Source organism: Drosophila ficusphila, unplaced genomic scaffold (genome assembly GCF_018152265.1).
Source record: "Drosophila ficusphila isolate 14025-0441.05 unplaced genomic scaffold, ASM1815226v1 contig_127, whole genome shotgun sequence".
Lineage (NCBI taxonomy): Eukaryota > Metazoa > Arthropoda > Insecta > Diptera > Drosophilidae > Drosophila > Drosophila ficusphila.
In genome coordinates this window covers 2,493,393-2,503,023 of record NW_025064016.1, presented here as the reverse complement: position 1 = coordinate 2,503,023, position 9,631 = coordinate 2,493,393, and the positions used below count along the sequence as shown (strand labels likewise).

The 9,631-nt window shown below is 43.2% G+C and overlaps 1 protein-coding gene across 1 annotated transcript; it reads right to left on the bottom strand.

The window, feature by feature from the left end:
* Nucleotides 1–6: 6 nt before the first annotated feature.
* On the bottom strand, nucleotides 7–8,428 carry LOC108095076 (ring canal kelch protein). Its single transcript, XM_017195999.2, has 6 exons — nucleotides 7,867–8,428; nucleotides 5,928–6,329; nucleotides 3,842–5,080; nucleotides 3,151–3,776; nucleotides 1,718–2,748; nucleotides 7–1,661 (listed from the first exon to the last, which is right to left on the bottom strand). The coding sequence occupies exons 1-6, from the start codon at nucleotides 8,304–8,306 to the stop codon at nucleotides 912–914; spliced, it is 4,488 nt and encodes a 1,495-aa protein (XP_017051488.1). The 5' UTR covers nucleotides 8,307–8,428; the 3' UTR covers nucleotides 7–911.
* Nucleotides 8,429–9,631: the final 1,203 nt, after the last annotated feature.

The window sequence follows — 9,631 nt, the reverse complement described above, 5'->3', positions numbered from 1 at the left end:
CACCGATCGCTTTTCGTTTCGTTGAACTATTTTATTATGAATTAGTTAAACTCAATACACATGTAAGTATGATTATATTAATTATGTACCGATCTTGGAGTATTGTATATGCGCTTGTATATATATGCATGTAAATAATACCTGTAACTCTAATTGACTTAAACAATAGATTTCTAATGGAGAACTTGTACAGTAGTTAGCTAAATATTATTGTTTCGATTTAAAGCCATAACTTAACATACTCAAACGAAGCAGGTGCGAGTTGTAAATGCCAATGTGTATTGGAAATTGGAGTAGGCAGTGGATAATGAAACGGAACTAGCATATAAAATGCATATTGCTTATTAAAATGGTTACGGAGAACGTGATATGATATGGCTCTTAGGTTTAACTATAACTTCACATGACACACAAAAATTCTTGTTCCAACTACGACTACAGTTTGCAACATAATATTCAATCTTGAGCTTTGGCTGGTTATACAAAGTCGCCCGTTTCTATGTTAATATCAAATTCTACAATGTTTAAGTGTTTTGTTTTTGATTTTAAAAATGTAATTTTAATTTGCTCGATTTTTTTTGGTCGATCCTATTTTGTTGTTATTGTTTTCTGAGATCTAATTTTGAAGAGCAGCGTTGGTCGAATATTGTTTTTGGAAAACACAAAAAACTGGCAAGCCTCTCTGAGTGAAAAATATTTGAACATTGCGAATTTCTAACTGAACACCTAAGTAAAAACAAACGTGTTTACTATAAAAGCTATAAACTGGTATCACTTTTCATTAAACAAACACAAAACCCAGTTAGGTTTCCGTATAAAATCGTACAAAATTGTAAATGGTATTTTTCACATCAGAGATAGACTAACATTTTAAACGCTGCTCTGCCAGAACCAACTTATTTTGCCCATTTCTAATCATTATGCTCGGTGACATTGCTGCTGCTTGAAGTCCCAGGAGGGTTGTTTTGACTGCTGTTTGTCTCAGTCTCATTATCACTCAAGTTCACGGGATCTGCGGCTTCGGCTTCCATTTCCAGAGGAGCAATCTCAGCCACTGCACCACCAACAGCTCCCTCGAGTTCCTCGGCGGGCGATGGTTTTGGTTTGAAGCTGTTGTTATCCGCATTCAGTTTGTAGTTCTTGTAGGGATCCGGGGATCCTGGAGGCTTCGCCTGCTGCGACTGTTGTTGAGCTTGGGCCGCCTGACGCTGAATACGCCTCTGCTGATTGCTGAATGTGGGACTCTCCGATCTGGCCCTTTGCAACATGGGACGCTGCTGGTGATATGCGGAGTTTGGATCGTAGTCACGGGATCTGCCGAACTCAAAACCGTTCTGCCACTGAACGTGAACGTTTTCGTACGAGGGATCCTCATACTGATAGTTTCCAGCCACTCTATTTGGGTTCCTTTTCTCCGCTCCGTTTCTCAGGCGACTCAAAGTGCTGTGCAGTGGGCGAGATGACGAAGCGGTGTCCCTTCGCATAGTTGAAGCAGCTCCAGCTGCCGCACAAGCTCCAGCGCAGGAACTCTGGAATCGCACCATGTCCTGGGGAAGACCACTCAGACGGGGAGTTCCATACGGATTCGACATCTGAGAAGCCACTGAAGCTGTGTCGCAACTTACGCAGTCTCGGGAAAACATAAAGTTGAAGTCGATCACCTAAAGCAAAGATGGATAGTTGAGTAAACGCAATGATAAGAAAAACAATGACCTACCTTGCAATCGGGTCCTTGGCCAATCCAAAGTGGCAGCCATTTGTTGACTAAAAGCCATTGCAAACTGGATTTCGAGATGCGATTCAAAGTTCCATTTCCATTGGCATCTCCGGAAGAACTCGAACGTGTTGGTGCCGTGGAAGTTTTCTTGGCCAAAGTAACACTCTTTCCAGTTCCCGTGGATATGGTTTTGTCCAAAACTGGCGATGCAGCTGTGGAGGATGCGCCAGACTCTTTGGCCGCCTTGCTGGCCGTTTTGACCTTTGGAATGGCACCCGTTGTTCGATTGGTATTGCTACTCGATGAGCTTGGAATATTATCCGCCTGGGAATGATCTTCCACAGATGCTGCAACTCCAGCTGCGCCAGCCGAAGCGGAACGGGATGCCCGCTCCATGGAGACATTTGGGGTTAATGGGGAATTATGGGCAGCCATGGCAGCAGCTGCTGCTCCAGATGTTTTGTAGATATTCGTCATACTCTGCGAGTTTTCGCCATGCAGGCAGCTGAAGAAACTGGAGGCACTGTTCTTCACAGGAACCTTTACGTTGGCGTACTCCACGGGAACAGCAGAACTGGCTCCTCCCATGTAAGCCTGGCAATTGGGAACATTGCAGGTGGTACTTCCCGCTCCGCCGGCTGATCCTGCTCCAGAACCATTGGCATTCAGTCGAATGTGTCCCACTGTTCCGAAGTGCGAGTGTCCCAGAACAGCGTAGTGTCCTCCCAGATTGTAATGATCGATGTTTCCGCAGGAGGAGCTTAGATGCCTCTCAATCCTTCCGATCCCGTGACCCAAGACATCGAGACGTGTGTAGAGCGGCACTCGATTGGCAGCAGATGTGCGGTAGAGCGGCTCATCCCGAATCTGCTCATAGATGTTCTCGTACCGCATGGTTCCTGCTCCGGCGTAAGGCAGATTATAGCCATCCGTGGATTCCGTGTCGTCGAAGCTGCGCTGACGTTGGCAATTGGTAGAGCGACTGTTTGTGTAGAGCGGAGTGCAGCGTAGTCCATTTCCACAGCGACTTCCTGCGGAAAATAAATTAACACATTTAACACACAAGGTTTGCTTTAATATTTGATTAAAGATCATGAATTAATTTAAACATCGTTTGCCATTGGTAACTAATATTTTACTATGGTACGCTGCTTGCCTTTTCACAACGTCATAATAAAAAGTTTGCATATTAAATTCACAGAAACCAAGGAAAGCTGATGCCGATAAGTTTATTTGCGTCAAACTAACATCTGCTAAGGTAAACAAACCATGAACCAATACCATTTTAAATTCCTCTTTTTTGTTTGATAGTAAAACTAATAAAGACTTTAAATCAAGCTTTAAAAAGTAACTAATCACTGTTAATTAGACGCAATTAACATGCTTCGCCGGCTTAGTAAAATAATTTTAGTAAATGGGTCACTTATTCTTACCATTCTGCATATCTATGCGAAAGTTGCGTCTATATCCAAGGCCAGATCTCACGGCTCTCGGAACATCGTAGGCGGCGGCAGAACTCGATCCAAGGATTCCACTCGCTGCAGATCGATCGTATAAATCGTTTCTATAGTTATTCATGGGCAGTATGCGTTGTGGTTGTTGTTGCTGTTGTGGCTGTTGTTGTTGTTGCTGTGCTTGTTGTTGTTGCTGTTGTTGTTGTGATGGTGGTGCTGGTGCTGGTGCTGTTGGTGGTTGTGGATTGTTGTTGGCATTGGCTTCAGTTGGCGCTGGTGGCTGTTGCTGCTGAACTTCTTCGGCATTTGCAGGGGCATTGGCATTGACATTGACATTGGCGACGGCTGCAACTTGATTGCTGTTGCTACCGCTATTGTTGTTGTTATTGTTATTGCTTGGCTGGCCAATGGGCGCATAGATGTTCTCGTAATGCGGATGATTCGGCTGGGGAGCTTGAGCCGGCGCAGCTGGGGCTGCAACCGCTGCAGCCGCTCCAACCGGCGCCAGATTGCCGTAGATGGCACCACCAATGGCGCCCTCCATCGTGCCCTCCGCCTGGCTGTTCTCATCATCCAGCAGTGCGATGGCCAGCGAAGCCGCTTGTCTGGTTACGAAAAATAATATTAAATCAGTTTTTATATAGGAAACATAAATAGTAATTTTACTAACCGGGCCAATGCACCCTGCTCTTCCATTCACATGGGCTTATCGATCATACACACGCCCGCGTAGCTGCGACCGATGGTCATGAACGCAGGCAGTATCCTCCAGCTGTCCGAGTCCGGACAGTAGACCTCCACGGAGGCGAGATTCGAGGTGCCATCATCGCCACCGACCACATAGAGCAGGCCATCGTGGGCCACCACTCCCGCATTTCGCCGGCAGTAGGACATATCAGCCACCGAACGCCACGAATTCGTTTCGCAATCGTACGCCTCTACGGATCTCCTGACCAAGGGACCATCGTGTCCACCCACAGCGTACAGGATATTATTCAGTACTCCAACCCCAGCGCCGCTCCTCCGCGAAGACATCTCCGCCACCGCCACCCAGGTGTCCGTATCCGGATTGTAGCGCTCCACTGATGATAAACACTGACGCGTGAAGCCATCGTAGCCACCAACAGCGTATAGAAGTCCATGAACCACACCCACACCAACGGAACTGCGACGCGTGGACATGGAGGCGATAAACCGCCAGATGTCAGTCTTGGGATCATACATCTCGGCACTCGACAGACCCGTTGTGCCATCGAATCCTCCCACTGCGTAGATGCAGCCATTGAGGACAGCTACGCCCAGGGTGGATCGCCTGGCCTCCATGTTGCTGCAGTTGGCCCACTGATCCGTGGCGGGATCATAGACATCCACAGTGCGCACTCGCAGCGAGCCATTGAAGCCTCCAACGGCATAGACCTTATCGCCCAGGACACTCAAACCGGAGCGGCATCTGCGGTTGGGCATTTCGGCGGCCTGGTACCATTTCTCCTCGCGCAGATCGTACCATTCCACGGAGCGTATAGCCTTGGGTGCTTGTCCGCCAATAACGAGCAGGATCTTGGGCATTCCCACGGGTTTTCTGGGCACCGTTCTAGCGGATTTCGTTTCAGTGGGCAGCAGATGGTAAGTCAATGCCTCGATGATGAGATTCTTGCACACGATGTTGCCCTCGAGGAGGAGCTCCTTGTCCACGCGCTGGGTGATATACTCCTTGGACAGGAAGGGCAGGCGGACGTGCTCCATGAGCACCGAGGTGAACTGCTCCCGCATGGGGACATCGTAGCGCAGCCAGGCGATCACGCACTCGTAGACGCGCTCCTCATTCGGCACCGAAATCCGGTCGTTGGCAATCAGGCTGATGACCTGCTCGTGCGAGAGATTCAGAAACTCATCGAACTGGATCACCTCGCTGGAAATAAACCGAAGACAGGCAGTCAGTAATGGGGCACAAGTAATGAGGGGATTGGAGCAAGCCGAAATTCACTTAATCGTCGGCAAACTGGTTTAATGTTTTAATTGCTCATTTGCTTTCGATTCGGTGACTTTTTTAAGCTTTATCTTAATTTTAAGATCCCATCCGCGTTTAAACAGACCAAAGTCTAAGTTACTTATATAAAAACAAAGTTAAAGAAATGAAAATCGTTGACTAAAGTTCTTTTAACAGTAGGTGTTGTAATTTAGATACCTTTTTTTCAACAACAATCAGAGTGTTTCCCCAAAATAAAACGTGATCTTATAGAATATATCGCACCCACAACTGCGTCAATAAATACATAGCTTCTCGTAGACAGCATTACGTGCTTGTCTTATAAATAAAAATCTTTCTATTTTTTGAATGACTGACTAAAAAAACTTTGATAGTAAAGTATTTTACTTTACGTGTGAAACAAATAATAAATACTGTATTAAATTAGTAGTTATTAAAAGCGTAATAAATTATAGACTGCTTAAATGGCTTTCTAATTTGACGCCCTAGCAATCTTAATATTGGGTAATCAATTTTTTATAATCTTGTTTTTTTATTATCTGAGCTACTAATTTTCCCTTGCAATCACCTCTCAATCAAATGCAAATTGATTCAGTAGTCAATCGGAATTACGTTTTAGAACTAAAAAAGATTTCCTTTCCCACCACACACGTATACTTTGAAAGTAAACAGATGCTGTAATTGATTCCGATCTGTTAGCAAACAAATCATAACAAGTCTATATCCGTCCGACAACAGTGCGTCATCGCAACCAGCTCATGCCACTCACTTGAAATGCTGTTCGATGTAGGTCTCTGCGTAATTGAGGAGCTCCACGCAGGCATGAAGATCGGCGAACTCCCGGATGCCCAGGCAATTACTGGCATCCAACTGGGTTTGCAGGAAGTCGCAGCAGGCGTCGCGAACATCCGTGAGCTGTAGAAGATTGGCGGCCGTGAGAAGAACCTGCACATTATCCTCGTTCACCTCCACGGTGGATGTGTAAACGTAATCAATGAGCAGCTCCAAAGCCCTGGCATCGACACTCTGGAGCGTGATCCTCGCCTGCCGCGACTCCTCGAAGCTGGTGAACATCGCATAGAAGTACGGGCTGCAGGATGCCAGCACCATTCGGTGGGCGTGGATCTCCACATCATCGGCCACTAATATCACATCACAGAGCTGTTTTTGTCTGCAAATTTAAAGGGAAAAATAAATAAAGATATTTGTAGTAATTATTTATAACCATATTATCTTCAAACTTTAAAATTACTGCCTTGAAACAAACTACGTTCATCAACAATATTAATTACTTCTGCGTCGACTACATTTAAAGTTCAATAGTAATGGCCAGTTTTGATTGGCAAACAAACAGTTTAAAAGCGTGCCAAATATCTTCAAGGCTGGAAACGTTTTTAATTGAATGTGTGTTCATGAAATCAGAATTATTTTGCTTTGTTTGCACAGTTTTGCGCGGCAAAATCAAAAAAAGTGATCAAAATTTTAAGATCTTTTGTTTCTGAAATAGGAAGATATTGTTTGCTGTGAGTAAACTGCAAAATTTGATGACAAACATAAAGAGATCTCATTCGAATCTATAAATAGGCATTTCCCGAGTTCTTTGTTTAAGTGCAATCCCAAACAATAAACATGAATCCAGTTTGTAACGCACGGTTTACTTTTTGGGTTACACCACATTCACTTTTGACGCCGATTTCGATTGGGTTGAAGAAACTCGTTTTATGTAAGCTGCCAATAAAGTTTCCACGATGCCAGTAGTTTTCCAAATAACCAAAAGCGGCGACGCGGAAGCGGAATCAAAATACGATTCGAAACCAAAAAATAATTTTGGCCCCACCACCAAGTTCAAGGTCGTGGCCTAATGCGAAACCCGAAGGCGTATAAGACTCATCATAATAAAAACTAGACAATAATTAATGCGAATGGCCCCACGACAAAAGCGTCGGCAAATATTGTGTGCAAACACAAATATTAGCAACGGGCAGATAAACAAAGCGAACTGCGCAAATATGTGAGTGACGATCGTCCGACATTTTCAGCGATTATATTTTCGCATCTTGGCCCAAATCAGAGAACTCAACAGGCAGACGGTCCACCTGTCCCTGTCCACTGTAGGGACTTAATCGTGGCCCCTTTGTTCGGGAACAAAGGGAGGTGTTTTAATTATAGAACCTATGATCAGAGTTCTATTTATTTTACTTTAAGGTAGGTCAAAAAGTTAATTTCGAATTCATGTTTTTAAATGAGAGAGAGAGTGTGGGAAAATCCTTTGATTGGTTTTATAAACCAGTTATAAAACGAGTGGGTAAACATTTTGGCATTTAAATGAGATGTATCATGAATTTATGACGCAACGAGGTTGGTAAATAGCAACAGAATCTTTTTTCGAATTCAACTTGTTTGGAACAGAACGTGAAAAACAATCGACTTGAGAATATACATTCTATTTGGATATAAACTTTTTAAGAACCTCCTTATGTTTAGTATCCTTAACTATCTCGGTTGGGTAGAATTTGTTTAATATTAATAATATAACGTAGGACGTTGAAGCCGTCAAAGATTCACTAACCAGCCCTTTTATGTTAGTTCTTCAGTTCTTAACAATTTAAATTTCGAAAGGTCTTATCTAGACCTACTTTTGAAAATCAAGACAATTGAATATTAGAATTCCAATTAGTATTTCATACAAAATAATCACTGTTTCTTACTTTCTCAACTCGTTCATGGCGTCGAAGGACCGCGTTGTGTGCTGATCGTTGCTGTACTGACCCACTGTGCCGCGCTCCTTGCCATTTGGCCGTTGAACGTGCTTCTGTGAGCTCTCGTCCAAGGAGTTCTGACTGGCGTATCGCAGAAGACAGCTGCCCCGTTCCAGTCCACTTCCTTCGGCGGCAGGATTCTGGTGTTGCTGCTGCTGCTGTTGTTGCTGCAGCAGTCGCTGTCGCTGTTGCATGGCTGCCACGCCCACAGCAGCACCTAATCCGGGCGGTGGTGCCACAAACTCCGCCCCCGCTCCCCCCTCATTTCCTTGTATTTGTTGTGGCTGCCCGTTCTGCTGTTGCTGCTGCTGGTTGTTGTTGCTGCCATTGCTTAGATTGCTCATAATACCGATCGTGTATTTGGTCAACAGCGCGCTCAGAGCTATCATCCGAAAACGGATCAGATCGGATCAGACAATAGCTCTCGAATATGTCGGTGGTGCTTAGCCGAGAAAAAAACAAACCAAGTGAGTACACTTTTGGACGCGAGCTGATTGAGTGTGGCCAGATGTCGGTTAGCTGTGCATTACCACTGGTGGTGGGAGAAAGAATCGATTAAGACCCACGTATCGATATGCAGTTGATTAAAAAATATTGCTTAATCGATGTTTTAAATCGATAAATAACTGAAAAACGAATAGTTGGAAATTCAAACTGTATAAGTACATAAGATAAGGACCAACTCGTGAATGAATATCAAAATTAAATGGGATCGCTATTACAGGTTGATTAAAAAAATATAAGAACTCTTAGCAATTATTTAAAAATTGTTAGAAATAATTTCGAGTTCCTGATCCCAATGCCACAACTTAAATTAATAACACACATAATCTCTTGCTAATATCTTGATCAACTTTATTTGTTTGGCTTTCTTTTTTCAATTTTTTGTTTTGTGAATATTGATACTCATGCTCATCAACATTTGGATATGTAAAATACATTAAATAGGTCTTGGAAACAACTGCTTATTGAATGTTTACGAATAACAGCAACCACCTAGGTAGGAATACATGATTTATAATTCATTATATTTAATACAGCTAGTAGCTTATGCGGAAGTGGATAATATTTACAAATGCTCTACACGTGTACAACTGATAATTTTTGTAAAAAACAAAGCACTCGCTGGGAAACGAAATCACTTCGAATAAATAAATAAGGTATATTTATAAATAGGTGAAAATTACATTTGGAAATTTGGCTAATGAGAGTTTTACACTAACTAGAACATATTTACACATAATTTAGATTCCATACTTTAAAATAAATACAACGAAATATTACAAAAATACTTGTGAAACCAAAAAGCTTTCCTTTTTGCAATACTTAACATTGTAGGAGAGGGGTTTTTGCTTTAATTAATAATACTATGTTTATAGTACAATTAGCTAGATGCGTTTATGAATCTACACTTCGCTGCTTTACTAACAAATCAAAGAAATCTGTAGAATCTACTTCCATTAGATGAGATATTATTCTTTTCATTAGTTCTCATAAGTTTCATTGATTTGCAAGTGTTGTTAGCAAGTGAGGTACTTTTGTTTTGTGGCTTTATAGCTTCATAGCTTGTATGGTTTCCGTTTGATCTTTAAACTTATGGTGGCGGCAAACGCTGCACTGGGATTGTCTCAGGTTGAGTTTTGGTTTCGGGTTCTTCGGCCGATGCCTGTTGGCCATCAGGAGGAGCGGCGCTCCGGCGTCGAGACTTTGTGGT